The sequence below is a fragment of the Peromyscus maniculatus genome, chromosome 3 (genome assembly GCF_049852395.1).
Source record: "Peromyscus maniculatus bairdii isolate BWxNUB_F1_BW_parent chromosome 3, HU_Pman_BW_mat_3.1, whole genome shotgun sequence".
NCBI classification, from domain to species: domain Eukaryota; kingdom Metazoa; phylum Chordata; class Mammalia; order Rodentia; family Cricetidae; genus Peromyscus; species Peromyscus maniculatus.
Window position 1 is genome coordinate 134,804,276 of NC_134854.1, and position 23,448 is coordinate 134,827,723.

At 40.4% G+C, this 23,448-nt stretch overlaps 1 protein-coding gene and 1 pseudogene across 42 annotated transcripts in view; both read right to left on the reverse strand.

Annotated features, from left to right (window-relative positions):
- Nucleotides 1-23,448, reverse strand: part of Rad18 (RAD18 E3 ubiquitin protein ligase) — an 88,289-nt gene that overhangs the window by 23,826 nt on the left and 41,015 nt on the right. For 25 of the 42 annotated variants that reach the window (XM_076567517.1, XM_015987403.3, XM_076567539.1 and 22 more), the window contains 2 exons: nt 14,629-14,763; nt 9,922-10,081 (listed from right to left, as the gene is read on the reverse strand). In XM_076567517.1, coding sequence (XP_076423632.1) covers nt 9,922-10,081; nt 14,629-14,763 — 295 coding nt within the window. Of the gene's footprint in view, nt 1-9,921; nt 10,100-14,628; nt 14,764-23,448 lie in introns of all 42 variants that reach the window. The other 17 variants (XM_076567534.1, XM_042273784.2, XM_042273785.2 and 14 more) reach the window with 1 other exon arrangement.
- On the reverse strand, nt 21,865-22,671 carry LOC102918533 (vacuolar protein-sorting-associated protein 25 pseudogene; annotated as a pseudogene).

Sequence of the window (23,448 nt, forward strand, 5' to 3'; positions counted from 1 at the left end):
CACTTCAAGAAAGAAAGCAGGATAATAAGGAAAGACAACCCCATCCTCAGACAATCAAAGAACTCCTAGTCCCACATTGATGCTCATCTACCTAAAGTAAAGACAGTTTTGTTTACACACTGGTAAACTCCAGTTTGATGATGAATTATTATGTATTTGGTTTATTATGACATGAGATGAAAAAGCACACTGTTTCTCATCAACACATTTTCTGTTTCCCACCTGTGGGTCTATTTGGTGCAGAGCTTTCTGGGTAATCTGTCTGTTGCCTAATATGCTATAATTTTTTTCAACAGCCCACAGGCATCTCTATGCTCCTCTTCTGGGCACAAAGGTAACTGTGCGCAGAGACAGCTGCAGAACACAAGGAGCTCTGGAACCCCACATTTATTATTCCCTTTTTGTAGGTAGAGACTAAGGCTTAAAAAGCCTCATCTGTACTCATAAAATGTACCAAAGCCAAAACTCTACCTAGACTCAGCAGATCTCCTTGTACCTATCCCCATCCCTTCAGTGTGCCTGGCCTCACTGTTGCAACGCACTAATTCCCCAGGATGAAACCTCAGTCAGACAATGGCACCTGGTTTGATGACACACGCCCTAAATGCTGTCTTCCCTTTCCTGCCTCACTTCCCACTCCTTATATAGAGGAAAGTTGGGTGCTTTACTTCCACCCAAGTCCTCTGTCAGGTCTGCTCTCTCGGTACATACTTCTCTTTAGAGGGAAAATGCTGGGTTTCTTGACGGCGCTACAGTCAAACAGTTGGGTTAAACCTGACTTGCCACTTACTTCCTGACTAACCTGACTCCTGGCCACTGCATTTCTGCATCTCCAAGGAGCTAAGATTACACATCTTATGGCACTACCAGTACTAGAGTAGCATCAACTGAAGTGCACACAGCTCACTGCCTCCTGAACAAGGTTTCACCATTCTGTAGTCTTGATCAATGTAACACAACTATTGAGGAGGCTATAACCAGGAATTCAAAAGCTGTGGATTATTCTTGAGTCAGAAACTCCTGAAAGACCCATTAGTTTTTCAGTATGAAACATCAAGGGACACACTCCAGGAGTCTGATCCTTTCATCTCAAAATCATGCTTTCCTGTATTAACCAACCCCAATTATCAGGGGTACCCAGTCCATGCCTTGGGCTGTACTGCAAGGCCTGAATAAAGCCACACCTCATACTGTCAAGCTACAACCCACCTATATGTACCCTCTGGCTATGAGAGAGTACACTGGCTACTTACAAAGTGCTCCCGTTCCCCTCACTAAGCAATGGACTCTCCTGTCCTTACGCATAGCCAATGGGAACTGTGGGTGGAAGTTTTCCTGTGTCCCCAGACGACTGGCCAGTGGTGGTCAGGACAAATCTCTTTCACTCACGTCCCCCAAGTAAATACACAGAGGCCTATATTAATTATAACTGCTTGGCCATTAGCTCAGGCTTATTACTGACTAGCTCTTACACTTAAATTAACCCATAATTCTTATCTATGATTAGCCACATGGCTTGGTATCTTTTCTCAGTTCTGCCTTGTCATCTTGCTTTCTCTGTGTCTGGCTGGCAATTCCTCACTCTGTCCTTCCTCTTCCAAGAATTCTCCCCATCTGCTTGCCTGCCTATACTTCCTGCCTGACTACTGGCCAATCTGCGTTTTATTTACCAACCAATCAGAGCAACACATATTCACAGCATACAGAATGACATCCCACAGCAGGGAACAGCATCATCCTCAGATGAATGACCCAATGTCATTTTTTTTCCCTTAAGCTATCTCTATTATTTTCCATTTCCCTCAGAAGAGAAGTTAGAATTTAACAACTAACATTTTCTTTAAAAGGTGGTAATAAGGTTTTTTTAGTTTTTTTTCCCCCCACTCTGGCTCTGAAGTTTTCTAGATAGCTCTTTCAGAAATTAATGAAAGTGAAGAGAAGTTCTACGAAACTAGAAAACACAAACCAATAGCTAAGTGCTATTTGGCACAGGCCCTGCACCTTGTGCCTATACTTGTGAAGAATTTCTTTCATAAAGATGCTAACTTAATACAAAAAGAGAAGCCACTCTTAGAGCAGGCTACAAACCTGACCACAGAATCATGACATTAGTTAATCTTTACAAGCATTACAAGTCCCAACAGCCCATGCACTTTATTACACTGGCTCAGACAGCCATGCACAGCAGGCTGTGATCACAGCCTGACCAAATTAAATGAAATCATATTCATCATCCTATGTAAACTCATGGGTACTACTTTTAAAGTTAATTTTCAAAGCATGTAACTTCCTTTTTAGAACGTGTCCTAGATGTAGAAAAATCAGCATTTCACTTACAGTGTAACAACCAAAAATTATTTCACAATGGATGAATTTTTTCAGAAGACTTAAAATTTTAATGATTTCAAACTTACAAGGCCCAGATCTTCCAGTTGTTAACAGTCTATCACATCTATCTGTGCTGTTACACAGATATGAAATGCTCAACCACAGAAAGCAAGTTGCTGCCAGTGTGACTTTCCAAGAAGAAGCATGGCATAATTTACAAATCATTCCTTCATGAAGATAGTGTCTCTCTTCTCTAGGGTCATAATCAACAGCATCTTTGCTTCTAATTTAGCCTTCAATAAAAATGCAGTGACCATGGTTTGCCAAGAATCATCAAACAAAAGCACCCTTTTCTTGATTAATGAGAATAATAAATTAATTTACAGAAATTTGGACAAGTCTCTTGAACTCCTGGAATTCATCTAGCAAGGAATACTGTATAACAATCTGACATTCTTATTAATCTGTTTATCATCTATATTCAAGCTGGCAAAATAAGATCAATATAGTATTAACAAAGTACGTGCTAAAAGTAGTACTTACAAGTTACACCAGCAATAAGAACACTTTATCATAACAACTATTTCGAGTGTATACACACATTGAATCTTAAGATTGTTTTTAGGTGTCAATCTTCCATGTTATATAAGCTTGAATATCCTTCTAGCACAAAGGAAACTAACCTCTTCACTCAACATGGTCAGCCCTGTACTGTGTGAGACAGCAAGGTTGCAAAGAAAGACAATTTACAGGTTGCCCCTTACAGTAGACCGACATGAAATTTCCCTGACAAAGAAAAACATTAAAAATACCATGGTCCTACGGCTTAAAACATAAAGAATCCATTTATCTACACATGCGCCTATCTGTGGAAGGTGTATTTATGAATGTGCTAGTATATTTCAAGCTAACTAAATTATGAAACTTTATTCCTTTAATTTAACTTTTCTATTTTTCACAATACATACATAACATATAATTTTAAAAGTTTTTTTTTTTTTTTTAATTTGGGGCATTGCTGCAAATGTTCTTTAGTATGTCAGTGTGACTTTCTTGAGAATCAGTCCATACAATAACCAGAGCCATTCAACCATCAAAATCAAGAAGCTGAATACTGCTACAGTAGCACAATCTGGAGCCCTTTTTCCTAGTTCTCCAACCATGCCAAAAGAGAGTGTCTCTTGCAAGTTAAAAACTACTTTTTCAGCCAGGCAATGGTGCTGTACACCTTTAATCCCAGCACCGAGGAGGCAGAGGCAGGTGGATCTCTAAATTCAAGGCCAGCCCAGTTTACAGAGTAAGTTCCAGAATAGCCGTGGCTACACAGAGAAACCCTGTCTCAGAGAAAAAATAAAAAAAACAACTTACTTTTTCTAAGTAATAACCTAGAGATTCTTAAAAAAAAAGCATATAATGAATACAACAAAATGGTCATAAAGAGTAAAATATTTGATAAAAAATGCAAAACATAAAGATAAAAACATTTCACTATAAATGAAATAAATGAGTTCTAGGTTTATTTATGACCTGCAATGGCTAAGTGGTAGAGAACATTCCATTCACTTGCCAACCAACCATAGTGTCTAAAGGAAAAGGATGACACAGTTTTAGAGGTGCAGAAGATCGCAACAAGGTCACTACAGTATCTCATCTCCCTTCCCTTTGGAGCCTGAATAACATAAAAGATAAAAAAGACAAAATAAATAAAAATCCCATACTTTTGATAGGCTTTGATTTTACTATGAAATGAAGTGTGAAATGGCCTCTTCCCACTCTGAATTCTTCTCCTGAATTCTACAGTGATAATGACACTAGTCAAATGGGCATCTCTTGGACTACTTAAGTTCTGGAGTGACTAAATGACACTGGTATGAACTCTGGGACAGCCTTACGCCAGACCACCATCATCCTGCATTATAAATCACTTCATGGTTTCCAATTAAATGAAGAAAATTATGTCTGAACTAAGTCAAAAACCCTCTTTATATTCAAAGGCTGCTGCATTTCAAAGTCCAAGACAATGCTAATGGCAAGGCAAAACACTGTATCATATGACAAGTGGAAGAGGGGATAGAGACCAATTTAGCTACTGCATTTTCCTCTCACTTAGAAATTGTAATTTATATACATCCAGAGAGTGCTTTTAAAACTGAGGTAAATAAGGGTTTTATTTTTTGTTTTTGTTTTTTTTTTTTTTTTAGTTTCTTTTCTAGTTTTTATGTTTATGTGCATTAGTATTTTTGCCTACATGTATGTCTATGTGAGGGTGTCAGATTCCCTGGAATTAGTTATAGACAGTTATGTGTTTTTACTCTTTTGGAGGGCCTGCCACCCAGCTCCCAAATAAATTCACACACGGAGGCTTATAACATATGAATGCCTAGCCTTAGCTTGGCTTGTTTCTTGCCTGCTTTTCTCAACTTTAAATTATCCTGTTTACCTTTTGTCTCCATGCTTTTCCTTTTCTCTTACTTCTGTAAATCTTACTTTCTCCATGGCTTGCTGTGTAGCTGGGTGGCTGGCCCCTGGAGTCCTCCTCCTTTTCCAGCTCCTCTTCCTTTTCCCAGATTTCCCCTCCTCTATATTCTCTCTGCCTGCCAGCCCCACCTATCCTTTCTCCTGCCTCGCCATTGGCCGTTCAGCTCTTTATTAGACCATCAGGTGTTTTACACAGGCACAGTAACACAGCTTCACAGAGTTAAACAAATGCAACATAAACACAAGTAACACACCTTAAAATAATATTCCCCAACAGTTATGAGCTGCCATGTGGGTGATAGGAATTGAACACAGGTCCTCTAGGAAAGCAGTCAGTGCTCTTAACCACTAAGCCATCTCTCCAGCCCCAAGGGTTGTTTTTTAAAAATCAATTTTATTTACTTATTTATGTGTGCATGCATACCCCTAGTTGCTGTGGATTTCAGAAGAGATGTCAGATCCTTGGAGCCAGAGTTACAGGTATTTGCACAATTTTCAGTTTGCTACCACAGGTTCTACAGTCCAAACAACAATCCCCATGATTGCACAACAAGGGCTCTTGAAGGCTGACCCAGTCTCTCAAGCCTCAACACTGGTTTTCAATACCATTTCTGTACACGCGTAAACATATGACTGAAAGTGATTAAAGTATCCTAAAATATGTCCATCTCCACCTCTTCATGTTTGCTAAGCACCTATAAGGTTTGAGTCTTCCCACACAAACTCGTGCTTTCTAAGGCACTATCAGTAGTGGTACAGCATCAAAAACACCTGACTGCAGTCTCTAGGGAGTTCATCTAAAGCACTCACCCATTCTGCCAATTGAGCTCCTCCTAGGTATTTTTCAGGCATCTTCTTGTTAGGATTGTTTTCTTTTATTAACGATGTATTTATTTACTTGTTTGTTTGTTTATTTATTTATTTAGTGTACATATGTGTGTCTACATGAATTAATGTGCATCAGATGTATACAGGTAACCCATGGAGGCCGGAAGGTACACTGGAACTGGAGTTACAGGCAATTGTGAGCTGCCTGATGTGGGTGTTGGGAATCAAATTCAAGTCCTCTACAAGATCAAGTGCTCTTAACCACTAAGTCACCTCACTCACCCATCCCAGCCATCTTCTATCTTCTATGTAGCTTGCAGATGAGTGTCTACCCAAAGGCAGTACAAAGCATCTGAAAACCTGACAGCCGAAATCACACCAACAGCCCTTTGCCACAAGCAAATCAGTCATGACCCATTACTGCTTTGAAATCTCTTCCATTACCTGGGCAGGGTGGCTCATGCCTTTAATCCTAGCACTCAGGAGGCAGAGGCAGGTGGATCTCTCTGAGTTCAAGGCCAGCCTGATTATACAGCAAGTGCCAAAACTACACAGAAAGACCCTGTCTCAAAGAAAAGAAATTTCTTCCACTTATTTTAAGGGACATGACATGACTATACGTAACAGGCAATCCCTGATACATGGTTCACTAACAAAAATGTCTCTATCTTTATTAAGTAGATTTAAGTTACACCTTCGTTAAGTATATTCTGCAAAGAACTTATTTTTAATGAAAATATAGAACTACCATCTATCCAATGATGAATACACCTCATTAATACTACATTACACCCTGCTGCACAATAATGGAGTTATTATTCTTAGTGGGCCATGGATGTGTATGTATGTATAAACATACACTCATACACATATAACCAATTATAACGTGCATAAATTTAGGTTTAACTTTATTTTTAACAGTTAGATCACAATTGTTCTTGCAGAAGACCCAGGTTTGGTTCCCAGTACCTATATGGTGGCTCATAACCATCTGTAACTCCAGTTTCAGGAAGTTACTGTCCTCTCCTGGCTTCCAAAAGCACCAGGCATGCATGTGGTACATAGACATACATACAGACAAAACATTCTTTCACATAAAATAAAAATGAACCTTTAAAAGAAAAGGCAAACTTTTCTGAATGTTTGGCTCACTCAAGACTGCAGCATCTAAGAATAGTGCCTTGCACAAAAAACCTACATGTTGAATGAATGAGTATCATTTACAGGTCCTGTTTCAAACAGACCAAAGGCCAATCCTAGCATTTTCTCCTCAAATATCTCATAAGGATAACTCCATTGAACCCTTACCAAAAGGAAGGTATTAAGGAGGCCACAGAACTATTTATGAATTATAATCGTACCCAGGATCTAGGTCCCTAGGAAGGTACATAAAGAGGAGGCCCAATATCTTACTGAGTGGCCCCAGAACAATATGTGACTGATTGTAAGTACAAGAAGACAGCTCACCTCTTTCCACAAGCAGTGAGTTACAGCAGGACTTCGGAGTAAAGTATTTCTATAAACATTTTCTGCTGTTGTCTGGATCTTGAATGTCTCCTAAATCACATGGCTATAGAGCAAGTCCCAAGACTGGGGCTATTGGAGGATGGTAGAACCTTTAGGAGGTGTGACCTCATGAAAGCTCCTTAGGTCATTTAAGGGTTACCCAGGGTGTGCCATTGAAGGCCCCAGTTGCCTCTCCTTCTTCCCCAATTCCTCCTTTCTCTTTTGATTCCTGTATATGAGATGAGTGGTTTCATTCCATCATACACTGTTCCTGCCATGATGTGCTGTAGCTGAAAGTTTTTCTGTGTCCCACCTGGTCCACAGACATTCATACCCAAGTAAACACACAGAGGCTTATATTAATTAAAACTGCTTGTCCATTAGCTCAGGCTAACTACTGACTAGCTCTTACACTTAAACTCAGTCCATTTCTGTTAATTATTTGTAGGACGAATGTTTCTCCAGGTCCCGCCAAGCCCCCACAGTCCCATGGCCTGCTTATTAAATAATCACACAAAGGCTTAATATTATTTATAACTGCTCAGCCATTAGCTCAGGCTAACTACTTACTAGCACTTACACTTAAACTCTGCCCATTTCTGTTAATCTATATGTCAGCATGTGTTCCATGGCTTTACCTGTGTACCATTACATGTTGCTCCCTGGACGGCTGCCTGGCATCTCCTGACTCAGCCTTTCACTTCCCAGAATTCTCCTTATCTGCTTATCCGCCTATACTTCCTGCCTGGCTACTGTCCAATCAGCATTTTATTTATCAACCAATCAGAACAACACATATTCACAGCATACAGAACATCCCACAGCAATGTGCTAATTCACCACAGGGCCAAAGCAATAGAGCCAATTGATCATGTATTGGAATCTCTGAATGAGGTGTTGGTTGGTTGGTTGGTTGGTTGGTTGGTTGGTTGGTTGGTTTTGTTTTCTTTGTTTTTCAAGACAGGGTTTCTCTGTGTAGTTGTCCTGGAATTCACTTTGTAGACCAGGCTGGCCTTGAACTCAAGAGATTCGCCAACCTCTGCTTCGGGTGAATGCTGGGATTAAAGGCATGTACCACTATGCCTAGCTGAATGAATTAAAGTAACATTTCTTCTTTATAAGCTGATTGCTTCTAATATTTTCTTACAACAACAGAAAGCTAACTTGCACATGAACACATGGTACCAACAAGTTTATTTTACCTTTCCCTCAACTATATTTTTTTTACCTTTTCTACTAGGCCAAGAGACCATCTGTCTCCTAGTTCTTATGCAGCCGTGGCTGGCTTAGAACTCACTATGTAGATCAAGCTGGCCTGGAGGGTTTTATCTTCCTCTGTCCTGAGTACTAAGATAAAGGAATGTGCCACCACACCCAGCTTCCTTATTTTTCTTATGACAAAATACTTAACAAAAGCAGCTTAAGGAGAAAGGAAGAGTTTATCTGGCTCATGATTTGATTAGAATGTAAAGCATTGTATTAGAAGGCAGGAAAGGCAGAAGCAATACGTGTGGGCTGTATTGTTTAGTGTCCACTCAGGAAAAAGAAAGAGATTAAATGCTACTGTCCTGCTCCTTCTCACTCAGGGCCCCAGCACTCAGGAGGTAGAGACAAGCAGATCTCTGTGAGTTTGAGGCCAGCCAGGACTATATAGTGAGATATTGTCTCAAAAAGAGAGAAAGAGAAAGAGAGAGAGAGAGAGAGAGAGAGAGAGAGAGAGAGAGAGAGAGAGAGAGAGAGAAAGAAAAGTAACTAATACAATCATATTTTTAAAATATTTTTCAAAGGGCCAGCCACATAGCTCAGCAGTAAAGCATTTGCCTACCATGTGCAAGGCCCTAGGTAGGTTCAATACCCAGTAGTGAAATAAAAATTATATATTTAACATTTTGAAAATACTCATCACTAAACATCTAATTTTTAAAAATTCTCCCAATCTATTCCATGCATTGAGGCAACTGTTAAAATTTCTCTTTCCTGTGTGTACTATCTTTCTGATCAGCCCCATATGTGTTTTCTTGACAAGAAAACAAAAACAAACAAAAGAAAAACCTCATTGCCTTTCATGTTTGCTCTACCAACTCTAGGGAAAAAAGAAAACAAGGTTACTTTATGATCACTACACTACCCTCTCACATCACTGCTTGCTATCACTATGAAGATGACCCAAAAAATAAACCGAAATGAAAGAGAACTGACTTGGACCATGAAACTATCCTCTAGATTAGCAGTTCTCAGACTGTGGGTCACGACCCCTTTGGGGGTCACATATCAGGCATCATCCTGCATATCAGATATTTATATTACAATTCATACAGTAACAAAACTATAGTTATGAAGTAGCAATGAAATAATTTTATGTTGGGGGGTCACCACAGCATGAGTGACTGTATTAAAGGGTCACAGCATTTGGAAGGGTGAGAACTATTGGCTATATAATCACTATATGATTAGTGCTGACTGTCAACTTGACAGGATCTAGAGCTATCTAGGAGAAAAGCCTCCAGGCACAGCTTGCTTAGGTTCACTGAGATGAGAAGACCCATCCCAGAAGTGGCCAGGACCATTCCCTGGATGTGGGTGTGGACTCTATGAAAAGGAGAAACTGACTGAGCCCCAGCACTTGTCCTTCCTCCTCTCCTAACTATTCACGTAACCAGCTGCATCAAATTCCTGCCAACATGATTTTCTTCCCATGAGGGCCCATACCTCAGAACTGTGAGCCAAAATAAAACATAGGAAGCAGGAATTTAAAAGAAGCACTTTCTACACATTCCTTACCTATTGCATGAATCGGATTCTGAGGAGAGAAGAATATCAGTACAACTAGAAGAATCCTCACGTCTCTCGGGCTCTGACTGCCCTGGGGAGTCCGGTGCTGACTGAGGAGAGTGGTTTGTAACTGAGACCGTATCCGAGAAGTTCATATTATCTTCTTGTCCTAACAGGAAATACAAACCTGTTTTAAAAATTAGGGAGGATCTTAAAATATATACCCTGTCTTTCTTTAACAGTCAATATTGCTAGTTCTACTTTAAAAATAGAAGTAAAAGAACAGTGATTCTAAAACTATAAAATAAAAAATTCACTTTATTGCTATTAATTATATTATTTATGTTTTCCAGGATTAATTCATTTTAAAAGTAAAGTTTTCTTTAAAACCAGAGATGGAAATGCCTCACCATTCTATTAGCAGATTACTAAGGAATAATTGCATACTTCAAAGTCAAAGAACAGTGACAAATTAACAAAACAGACTCAACTAATAAGGTAATCATACTATTTGTCACATGAGATCAAACATCTAAGGACACTTTTCTAAATCTGTTAAACAAACCATTCATTATAAGGAAAAGGAAAACCAATCAGACATAGGAATCTTGTCATTTGATCTGACAAGTCACATTTCTGTCTATCCTTTGTCATATTCTGTTTTCAAAGTTTCTTTTCATAAAGATAAAGACACAGGGACACCTCAGAGCAGTTTGAAAGAATATGACATACAGGCATAAGCAAATCTCTGAAAATAAAAGAGCAAAAAATATAAGCTGTGCCAGACTGTCTGTTGCCTAGGACTCTCCCTTTTACAGTGTGTGCCAACATTATGGAGATTTTCATCTGTGCTATCCTGACAATTCAGAAAATGAATGAATGAGTGAGTGAATGAATGAACAAACAAACAAATGCAACTGTTAAGATTTTGTTGGCAGAGAAAATTCATTGAATAGGACAAAGTCTTTAAAAACAAAACCACCTTCCCAGGTTTATATACTCAAGACTTTCAGAAATGACCCTCAATGTTTGTTATCCAGAAGGACAGCATTCACCACCAGTGTAAGCTCCTAATGTTACCTGAATACCAATAAACCACCATGACCAAGGCAGAGCCACACCCTCTGCCATTCATCAGGGAGAGAGGAAGAGCAATAACCAGTGACTTTCCAGAAGGTCAAGAACTTCCTCTTATAAACATATGATGAGGAGGGGAACCAATCACCCAGGAAACCCCTCCCCCCAGGCCATGCAATCACTCAACAGTCGGGGGAGAATGCAGTCAAACTGGCAGGTAAGGGAATATGAATTCAACTTAACAACAAACTTAATTTTGCGGTGACTACAGTCTTCTCCTCTTCCCCTCTTACATTAGCTTAGGGAAGATAAAATTCCATCAAAGATAAATATCATCCTACAATTTGTGAGCACTAAAAGTCAGCTCTCCTTCCTGTCTGCCCTTAAACCTTGAAATGCAGGGCTCCAAACAGCCCAAATGTGAGGCTCAAACAACAGACTTCTAAGAAAAGCAACAAAAGCAAATTAGGTCTCCTTTGAGAACCATGCATCTTGTTCATTAACAGGGCAGTTCAATGTTTACTCTAATGGCCATCAGTTACACTCACTGTTGACACTACACTAAATCCATCTTTTCAATCTGTCTTTACCTTTCACATATCTTGCCTCTTAGGCATCCCTGTTCACCCACAGTAGCCTAACAACATCAACTTCTGAAGCCAAGAGACTATACACCAAAAGTACAAGCAATAAATGAAAAAAAATAAATAAATAAGCTGAATGTAATAAAAAGATAAGCAGCCTTATACATGAAAAAAAAAGTACTATTAAGAAAGCAAAAGACTCAACAAAGGGTGTCTACAAATACTTGCAAATCACATATGCACAATGAGGGACTCATATCCACAGTAAGAAATCCCTAAAACTCAATCAAAACCCAAACAGTCCTATTAATAAGTAGGCAAAGGACTTGAATACATTCCAAAACAAAAAAACTGATGGCCAATAAGTATGTGAAAAGACACTCAACTTCATTACTTCTTGGAAAATGAAAATCAAATCATGATGATATATCACTTCACACCTTAGTAAGATGGTATAATGGCTACCGTGGTTGTCAACTTGACTACATTTGGAATCAACTAAAACCCAAGTATTGGGGCACAGTGGTGAGGTATTTTCTTGACTGGATCATCTGAGGTCAAAGATACACCCTAAATCTGGGCTACACCTTCTGGTGGCAGGTTACATTATATATAGAGAGAGAAATGCAAAGTTTTTGCTTTTTGACTGCTTGCCCTCACTCTCTCTGACAAGTTCATCAACCCTGTTGCTGAGGTACTCCTAACTAGCATTAGGATCTACTTCTTCAGGATTCCAACACAGGCTGAAGACTAGTTGAACTAGTTAGACTAAACAACTACTGAATTCTTGGCCTTTCCATCAGGAGACAGTCATTGTCAGTCTAGAGAAACCACAACCTGTAAGCCGCTAATGCCCCCCACCGTGTGTGTGTGTGTGTGTGTGTGTGTGTGTGTGTGTGTGTGTGTGTGTGTGTGTTCTATCAGTTCTGTTCCTCTGAAGAACCTGACTAATATAGATGGTCTCCACCACAAGGAAACACACATCTAGAAGATGGTTTCCACAACAAAGAAACCTATCAAGTGCTGAAAGAATGTGGAGAAATGAGAACTGGAATGCACTGCCAGTGGGGATGTAAAATGATGCAGCCATTATGCAGCACAATTTGTTGGTTTCTCAAAAGGCTGAACATGGAACTACCATGTGAACCAGGAATTCCACTTAGGCCTTTAGACACTGTCTGGTTACCTTAACTATCAATTTGACACAACCTAGAACCATATAAAGGAAAGCCCCAGTTGAGAAATTCCCTAGATTAGATTGGCCTGTGAGCATGTCTGTGAGAGGACTGTCTTAACTGTTAATTAGTGTAAGAGAACCTAGTCCACTATAGGTAGTAACATCCCTAGGTAGGCAGGCCTGAACTATATAAGAAAGCTGGCTGAGTATAAACTAGCCTGAGAGCCAGTTAGTAAGCAGTACTTTCTATGGTTGCTGCTGTACTTCGTTGACAGTCAAGTGAGTCTCTTGGTTGAATGTCATGCTGTTTGGAACAGCAAGCAGATCTACCTTCAACTTCCTGGCCCTGACATCCCTCAATAATAGACTGTGACCTGGGATTGTAAGCTAAATAAACTCTTTCCTCCCCAAACTTTCTTTTGGTCAGAGCATTTTATCACAGCAATAGAAATGAAACTAGAACAGACACATAATAAAAAAGAACTGAAAGAAGGGTCTTGAACAGACATCTGAAAACTAATGAACACAAAAACATCATTCACAATAGTCAAGAAGGCAAAAAAAATAGCTCAATAAATTAATAGAGCCGGGCGGTGGTGGCACACGCCTTTAATCCCAGCACTTGGGAAGCAGAGGCAGGCGGATCTCTGTGAGTTCGGGGCCAGCCTGGTCTCCAAGGTGAGTTCCAGGAAAGGCGCAAAGCTACACAGAGAAACCCTGTCTCGAAAAACCAAAATAATAATAATAATAATAATAATAATAATAATAATAATAAATTAATAGATGAAATGTTGCATACACATATAAGGAATAAAGAAATTTTAATGTTTGCTACAACACTGACAGACAATAAAAGCATTATGTTTAGAAAAAATAATCCAACACAGGAAGACAGATATTGTATAATTTTATTTGCATTAGGTACCCAAAGCAAGCAAATCCATAAACAAACAAAACAGAGATTATCAGGACTATTTGGGAGAGCAGGGGATGATGTGATACACAACATAGTTTGTACTGGGGATGCTAAAAGGGTTTGGGGTATAGATGGTTAAACAGTACTATAAAACCACTTAACAGCCATAAATTGTGCACCTATGAATTGTTAAAAATAAATATGTTATCTGTATTTTGTCACAACTAAGAAAAGTAGTAAAGAATTATTTTGTGCTCCTTTCCCCATTATGATTCAGTTTTGCTCATGGGAGAAGCCTTGGCAACAAAAAATCATTAATCTCAAATTTAAAGCTGGATCAAAACTAAGTAATGCGCTGAATTTGTTGGAATAGCAGCTGCATTAGCTTTAAACTCTTCATCATAATACTTCATCAAAGTAAACATCAGAGTTCTGCAACAAAAATAATGCTCTTTGTCTTAGGCTCTTCAGTAATATATCTCACACCATGAGAACATCCTCACACTTAAACAATTACAGAGCTTGGGATGCTTCATAACTATAAGGCAGGCAGACTTCAGGGGCTGTCCGTCTCTTCAGCACATTCTTCCACTGTTTCCAAAGCAAGCAATAAGCTACTTTATAGTCAACAACTGCTACATTAAGCTTTCTAAAAATACTTTTTCCCCATTTCAAATACTGAATAACTGCAGTAAATTCCAGTGGTTTTATATATTTTACATTAAACAAGAAGGAGGACCAACAAGATGCTCAGTGGGGAAAAGCACTTGCTATCAAGCCTAACAACCTGAGTTGGATCACTGAAACCCACAGGGTGGAAGGACAGAACCAACTCCCACAAGTTGTCCTGTGACTTTTTCACATGTGCACAAATGTATGCATGTGCATATACAAAATGAATAAATAAATGTTTTTTAAAAAAGTAATAAAATTCACTGTGCTTCTGTTTTAGAAAGTCTTACCCGTGACTGCAGACGAAAGCTTCTCTGCAGGTACATCTTTTCTCATTACTGTAGCTTTTGACATTCTGCCAGTTTTCTTGTATCCTTTTTTGGCCTGATCCACCAGAAGCTGAAATGCATTCTGATGCTTCTTACCTGAAATTCAAAAGAACTGTGAGTGGGTGAATTATCTACACATGACAAACTTTGAGCAGGCACAAAGCTGCTCAGTATCATCATTAGCAGAATCACCTGCACTGAATGCTGAAGCTGCCACGAAAAGACCACAGAGGGCTTCGGGGCAGCTGACTAATCTCTCTCTGTCTTTCCCTTCCCCCAAAGCAAACATTGATACAAGGTGTATTTAAGTGTTTACCTGGAAGTCTGAATGTTCACCACATGTGTACCCAAGGAGGCCAGAAGAGGGCATCAGATCTCTTAGAACTGGAGTTAAAAGACTGTTTGAGCTGCCATGTAGGTACTGGAAACCCAACTTGGGTCCTCTTCAAGAGCAGCAATTGCTCTTAATTGTGAGCCATCTCTTCAGCCCCTAATAACTAGATTTTAAATCTTGAAAAATATCCAATGAGATGAATAACGTCACCTGTTTCTAAAAAGCTATCCTTCAGCATGGTAAACAGCACAGAGTTAAGAAGCACATCAAGTAAAAAAGAAGCTGGATTCCTGCATTTGAACACTGGCAGGGATAGCAAGGCATTTCAGAGACTGCATCTAATTCTAATACATTTATGTGAATACAAACTCCCAGTGAAACTAATCAGAAAGCTGTACAATACCTGTAAGTCATAAAATAAAAGACTAAACTTTCAGCACAAGAAATTATAAACTGGGCATAAAGGTTACTAAAAAAAATTTAGCTCTTTAGAAATGGATGAAATTCTGTGAAAAGTGATTTTTCAAATGAAAAGATTAAACATCAGCAAAAATAAAAATGTATAAACTATCAAGATTTTAGATGCCAGGCATGGTAAAGTATGCCTTTAATCACAGTACTAGGGAGACAGGCAGGTGGATGTCTGAGTTTGAGGCCAGCCTGGTCAACATAGTGCCAGGCCAGCGAGGGCTACAAAAAAAATAAAAAATAAAAAAAAATAAAAAGAAGTTAAATAAAGATTACTAGAGAAAGCCATCTCTTTAGAAGCAGGTAAGAGAGTCTACACAGAAGGATACACAATAGATCATTTCTTTCACACCCTATTTTATTCCATGCATGTAAAGAGAATCACCTCATCTACTTCTTCAGCTCTCAGAATGCATAGTCAACACTATCATCATCATTCTGGAGCTGCTATTGGGCAAGGGTAGTTTAAGTCAAGTGTAGGCTTATTATCTAGGTTTCTTTTCCTGTGGCTGTGAAAAAATACTGACAAAAGCAACTTAGGGAAGAAGGGTTTATTCAAGACAGTTCAGGTGCCAGGAGCTTGAACCAGCTGGTCACTTCTCATTCACAACTGGGAAACAAACAAATAATGAATACTGCTAAGCTCCCTTTGAACTGTTTATAAAATCTAAGATCCAAAGGGCTGGAGAAATGGGTCAGGCTTAAGAGAAGAGGCTGCACTTCTAGAGGACCTAGGTTCAATTCCCACCACTGACATGGTGGCTATCAACTGTCTGTGACTTCAGTTCCAGAGGATCTGATGCCCACTTCTGGCCTCTGAAGATATTACACATACATGGTGCACAGACACAGATGCAGGCAAAATACTCATACACATAAAAATAAATCATTTTAAAATTTTAATTTAGTATTTAACCAGGTGCCACTCACAGTGGGCAGGTCTTCCCATCTCAATACAATCAAAATATCCCCACAGGCATTCCCAGAGGCTCATCTCCCAGGTGACTCCAGTTTTATCTAGTTGATAACCACCACAGCCATTTTCCTAGATTTTCCTTGTTTTTTTTTTTTTCCCCCTAAGCCACCAGGAAATATAGGATTGTACTTAAGATTTGTCCAAAAATCCCTTAAGTAGTCAAATTAACAGTTAGAAAGGCTTAATGACTTTACTCCTAAAGTACTAAAAGCTCAGATTCACAGTATTTAAAGTCAGATTTCTTGCTTGACAATCAAGGCTGGAAACAAAAACTAAATAGCAGCCACCACTCTGGCTCCGATTCAAGAAGTCCAAAACTGCTGCAGAGAAAATAAATGATGCCAACAGATTATGACTAATAAAATTGTTCCCACTCATCATTTCACTTATCTTAGGAGATCTGCTATTTGGCAAGGAGCACTCTAGAATCTAAAATACGAATTTGAGTTATATGTCCTGAATTTTCCTCTTACAATTTTAAGTGGTTCTGGGGGCTGCAGATGTGGCTCAGCAATGAACAGCACTGGCTGCTCTTCCAGAGGATCCATGTTTGGTTACCAGAACCCACACAGTAACTCACAACCATCTGTAATTCCAGTTGCAGAGGGTCAAACCCCTTCTTTTGACCTCTGTGGGTACCAGACATACATGTGGTGCACAGACATACACATAAAATAACTGGTTCTTAAAAAAAATTAAGTGGCTTGACTAGTTATGGGAGCTGATGAATAAGTTCATCAAAATGACTGTGACTCATTTTCTGTTCTTCTAAAACCCCCACAACCTCTTTATGGAACCTCTTAGTGAACTTCACAGGACCAAAATACATATTTATTTTAAGAGAAACTGTCCTCTTCCACGCACCACCACTTCTTGTCTGTGTACACATCCTCTATCTTCCTAGTCATTATCATGAAACAACTCTATGTGTCATAATTAAAGGACAGCCCTTAGCTTATGCTCTCGATTCATCACAAAGACCTCACATATAGAATCTTTTAAAAACCATCTATCTTAGTTATGGTTTCTATTGCTGTGAAGAGACACCATGACCGAAGCAACTCTTATAAAGGAAAATATTTAACTGGGTGGTTTACAGTTCAGAGGTTCAGTCCATTATCATCATGGTGGAGCATAGAGGTGTGCAGATAGATATAAAGCTGGAGAGGTAGCTGAAAGTTCAACATCTTGCTTCTGAGACACTAGGTATGATTTAAGCAGATATGAGACCTCAAAGCCCACCTCCACAGTGACATACTTCCTCCAATAAAACCATACCTACTCCAACAAGGCCACACCTCCTAACAGTGCCACTCCCTTTGGGAGGCATTTTCTTTCAAACTACCACACTCCACTCCCTGGCCTCCAAAGGCTTGTAGCCATATCATAATGCAAAAATGCATTCAGTCCAACTTCAAAGGTCCCCATAGGCTATCACAGTCTCAAACTTATTTAAAAGTCCAAAGTTAAAAGTCTCTTCTGAGATTCATGCAATCTCTTAACTGTAATCCCGTATAAAATAAAAAAAAAAATTTAAAAAAGATCACATACTTCCAACATATAATGGCACAGGATACACATTACCATTCCAAAACATAGAAGGGAACATAGTGAGGAAAGACTGGACCAAAGCAACACCAAAACCAGCTGGGTAAACTCCAAACTCTGCACCTCCACAACTGATGTCAAAACACTCTTCAGATCTCCAACTCCTTTCAGCGTTGTTGACTGCAGCACACTTTCTCTTGGGCTGGTTTCACTCCTTGTTAACAGCTCTCCTCAGCAGGTATCCCATGACTCTGGTATCTCTAACATCTTTGGATCATCTCCAGGGCAATTCAGGCTTCAATCTCACAACTTCACACAATGGCCTTTCTGGGCCTCCATTCAGGGACACCCCTGACACATGCATGGCCTCAGCAGTTTTCCTTAGCAGCAAAGGAATATTCCACAACTCATTTGTTGTATCCTTGACTCTAAAGCCAGAACCACATAGCTGAAGTTGCCAAGTTCTGCTGCTTGCTAAGGCTGGAACATGGACCCCTCCTTCGATCACATCTTCCCCAGTTTTCTGTTTTCAATAGTTAACTTCCCTGCCTAATCTTGGCTGCTCTGGAACTTGCTGTGTAGACCAGGCTGGCCTCAAACTCAGAGATCCACCTGCCTCTGCCTCTGGAGTGTTGGGGAGTGTACCACCACATCTGGCTCCAAGCTTTTCTTTAATTCCTTTTCATAGGTTGGAAACTTAGCTGGGTGGGATCTTGCCCTGAGGTCACCACTCCCTTTATTCCATTTCTTATTCTAGTTCCATTCTACTTCCTGGTGCTCCTTTTCTCCCCAGATTTTAAATTTTGTAATTTACCCTATTCAGCTTGCTCCTTTTCATTATAAATCTTCTTTAGAGTTACCACTAATAACCACACAACAGAGTCTATATTAAGCTGTTTTGAGACTTCTTCTGTCAATGAAATTAATCCAAAACTCTTCACTTTAGCCTTGGGACAAGGGCAAAAGGCAGTCACATTCTTCATCAAAATATCACAAGATGGTCTCTAGGCCACATACTAACATTCTTCTCTTCTGCAACCTCTTGAGCCAGGCCCCCACAGTTCAAGTCACACTCAGCACCACTGTCTTCCATGCTCCTACTAGTATGGCCTATTAAGCAGCACTTAAAGCATTCAACTGTTTTTCTAATCCACAGTCCCAAGGTCCATATTCCTCCAAACAAAAGCATAGTCAAACCTATCACAGCAATACCCCTGACCTTGGTTATCAACTTCTGTATTAGTTAGGGTTTCTGTTGCTATCAAGAGACACCATGACCAAGGCAACTCTTATAAGGAAAACATTTAATTGGGTGGCTTAACAGTTCAGAAGTTTAGTCTATTATCATCTTAGTAGGACATGGCAGTGTGCAGGCAGACAATAGTGTTAGAGGTAACTGAGCGCTCTATATCTTGTGCAGGCAAAAAGAAGTGGCTGAGACACCAGGCGTGGCCTGAGCATATATAAGACCTCAAATTCTGTTTCCACAGTGACACACTTCCTCCAACAAGGCCATACCTACTTCAACAAAGCCACACTTTCTAATAGTGCCACTCCCTTTGGCCATTTTCTTTTCAAACAACTACACTAATCATCACAGATTGGGGGGGGGGATATTTAATAGTTCAGGGACTGGATTTTCATTTCTTAATGGGGGGGAGTTTAGTAGTTCAAGGACTGGCTTTTCATTTCTTAATGAAACAGAGGGCAGAATGGACAGTACCAACAGGCACTAAAATTGATAAACAGAAATATGGTTTTGTGAAACTTGTTTCCATAACTTGTGTTTGTAGTTAGTGGTGCTATAAGCATCATCTCTGGCTGTGGGATGCATTCCAAAAGCCTGAAAGTCACTGAGATAAGTACCTCTCAACTTAAAAAAAAAAAAAAAACTTCTCCCCAACTGCAAACTCACTTCCAGCTACCTCATTTTTCTACTCTCCATGTACACAGTAATAAAGGAGCTGTCTACTATTTGGTTGTGAGCCTAGCCTTTAACAGCTGAGCCATCTCTCCAGCCCAAGCTGTCTACTTTCTTAATGGTCTCACTTTTTCCAACTTGGTCTCAACCAACTAAGTGCTTCTGACTCCTCATCTCCATGAAACCATTCTAGAAGAAGGCACACTGTCAAGGTTTGCTGCTGCCAAGCTGTAAAATCTACTGGCCCCTCGTTATTGCTTTTCACATAGCTTCCAGGCAACAGGTGGGGGGCACAACTCAGGATTCCATCTGTCTACATTTTCCAAAACCACATTTTCAAAGCTCTTTCTGCCTCAAGTCTCTACTATTGACAGTTTTCTTTGTGGGCGGGCTCCTCTTGCCTTTCCATCATCTATATTCTAAAATTGTATTTCAGAGTACAGTACAGCTAAAGAACCCTGAAATTTTTCCTCCAAAGACTATCAGGTAACATTTACTGTCATAACCATACTAAGATGTAATCTGATACTTAAGAAAAAAGATGTATTTATTTTACATGTGTGGATGTTTTGCCTCCATGTATGTCTGTGCACCACACATGTGCAGTTCCTATGGAGGCCAAAAGAGGGTGCTGGGTCCTCTGAATTTACAGTTCTGGAGTTACAGGCAGTTGTTAGTCTCTATGTGGGTGCTGGGAACCAAACCTGGGTTTTCCGTAAGAACAGCTGCTCTTATCCTCTGGGCCATCTCTTTAGCCCCATCTGTCCTTTTTTATTACAGTGACATAATACATGAACGGTGCAACAGCGACAGTGGAGAAAATTTCTGGTACCCTAGCACACATCGAAGAAATGATGCTGTATTCCTCCCAGCATGCACACATTCATCATTTAGAAAAAACAAAAAGTCAACTTTATTAAGACTGTCTTGACAGTGGGCTGCATAGTAGCTGAGTGGCAGGGTACATGCTTAGTATCCCAGCAACTCTCTCCATATATAAATAGATACATGACAGACAGACTTACACACATCTCTGATCGAACAGTAGGAATAAGTATTAATTTAATTAAACGCTGGCTCTTGAGTATATGACACACCTTTCTAAAACCCTCTGTGGTGAGATGAGAACTACAAGTAAAAAGTGCTGAGGCACACCGAAGTACTAGGAGACTCTGTGAGCTAAGTCAGCCATGTATGTAATGGGGTACTGTCTTAGTTAGGGTTACCACTGCTGTGATGAAACACCATGACCAAAGCAACTGGGCAGGAAAGGGTTTATTCAACTTACACTTCTACATCACTGTTCATCACTGAAGGAAGTCAGAACAGGAACTCAACCAGGGCAGGAACCTGGAGGCAGGAGCTGATTCGGAGGCCATGGAGGGTGCTGCTTACTGACTTGCTCCTCTTGACTTGCTCAGCCTGATTTTTTATAGCACCCAGGACCACCAGCCCAGAGACAACAATGGCCTGGGCATTCCCACATCATTCACTAATTAAGAAAATGTCCTACAGCCTTACCTATAGTCTGATCTTATGAAGGCATTTTTGTGTGTGTGTGGGGGGGGGGGGGGAGTAGAGATTTTAATATCATAAATCAGAGTGGGCCTGCCTTTCACTGCCAAGCCCCATCTGGGGCTTCCTATCTCTGTATTGCCTAGAAGGCTGCCTGCAGCCAGGGCTTCCCCCACCTCTAGGAAGATCCAACACCAGCCTGAGAAGGGAGGCCACAGCAGCTAAGGAGTGGAAGCGGGGAGGAGAAAGAAGCGTGTGCAGGTGCATATGGGTGTGTGCTTATGTGTGAGAACACATGTAAAGTTTCAGGTTTATAGACTCTGGCCTAGGGACAGTCTAGGATAGGAAAGGAGGTAGGGCAAGAAACATCCTTTTCCCCTGGCACTGTGGGGTCACTCTGTCCCGGGGACAGATAGAATGGACTAAGCAGGAAAGATCCCTAAGTCTGAGCTTTCAGGACTTGAGCCCTTTGAGTTGGGTGAAGTAACTGGTCCAGTCTGTGGGACACTTGGTCTGTCTCCTTTGGAAAGCCCTGGAAAGGTGGGAGGTAAGAAGTAGAGGGAGACAGGTCTCTGCTAGAAGAACTTGAGTCCTCGGCCATCACTAACAGTGATGATCTCAGCCTTGTGCTCCTGCCGTAGGGCCTGTAGAGCACGAAGTAGGGTCGCCTCATCCAGCCCATGGAACTCTTCATCCTCTGTGTCTTCCCCACTGGTCAGTTCATATAGGGTAAACAGAGTTGTTCTGGCTGCTCCTGGAAACCCATTGATAAATAAGTTTCCCCCATTCTTCTGGCCTCTGCCACATGATCAGGAAGCTAGACTTATTCTTATCCGACCACTCAAGGTTCCCTTTCTTCCTTTGTTCCTCTAATACAATCTGGATTGACTCTACAGGAAGTTTCTGCTGTAGCTTGATGTTGTTGAAGAGCAGGCTCTCCTGGGCTTCCATCACTGTCATGCTGGACTGTTTGTGCAGGTGACAGAAAGACAGAACTGGAGAGCACCAGGCAGCCAGCTACTTCTGCCGAGTGTCCACGTTCAGCTGTAACGTAAAGAAGGGCAGGAAGCAGTACTCCCACAGCCACTGGAAACTCATCGCCATCATAGTTGCCCCTGAAGGCATTTTCTTAATTGAGGTTCCCTCATCTCAGATGACTTTAGTTGTGTCAAGTTAATACAAAACCACCCAGCACAAGTACCTCTTTTTCTTTTGGAGGCAGGTCCTGGAATATATATCAGGCTAGCCTCAAACATATAATCCCTTGCCTCAGCTTCCTGATTGCTATCATACCTGACTTAGGATATCATTTTTAAGTGGAAGCACAACGAAGTGTGGCCATCAGACTTGAATTCTGGTACTCATATTCTCAGAAGTGAATGACAGGACAGGAATATCAAGAAAAATGAACAAAAGCATTTTCTGTCAAAGAGAAAATTAAAACTTTTAAGTAAATATTAGAATGATAGGAAAGTCACATGTAACACTTGAGTGTGACAGTTTCCTAATTCCTATCTCTTCTAATGGCTCAGAACTGTCAACTCCTGTTCTAGGAAAGCAACCACCCTCTTTTGACCTCAGCAGGGGCAGGGCTGCACATAATGCACAAACATGCATGTGGGCAAAATAGCCATACACATAAAAATAACACAAATACAAAAAAGTAAACAAGATGTGGCAAAGCATATGCAGCATGAGGAGTCTAAATTGCATATTCCCTGGCTCTGAGGTGATGTACTAGCTAGTTTTATGTCAATTAGACACAAACTAGAGGGGAAGAGGGAATCTCAATTGAGAAAATGTTCCCACCAGACTGGCCTGTGGGCTAGCTTGTGGGACATTTTCTTGATCGATGACTAATGTGGGAGGACCCAGATCAATGAAGGTGGTACCACTCTTGGGCTGGTGATCCTGGGTGCGTTTAAAAAGCAAAATGAGAAAGATATGAGGAGAAAGTAAGTAACACTCCTCAGTGGCTCTGTATCAACTCCTGCCTAGAGGTCCTGCCCTGACTTTCCT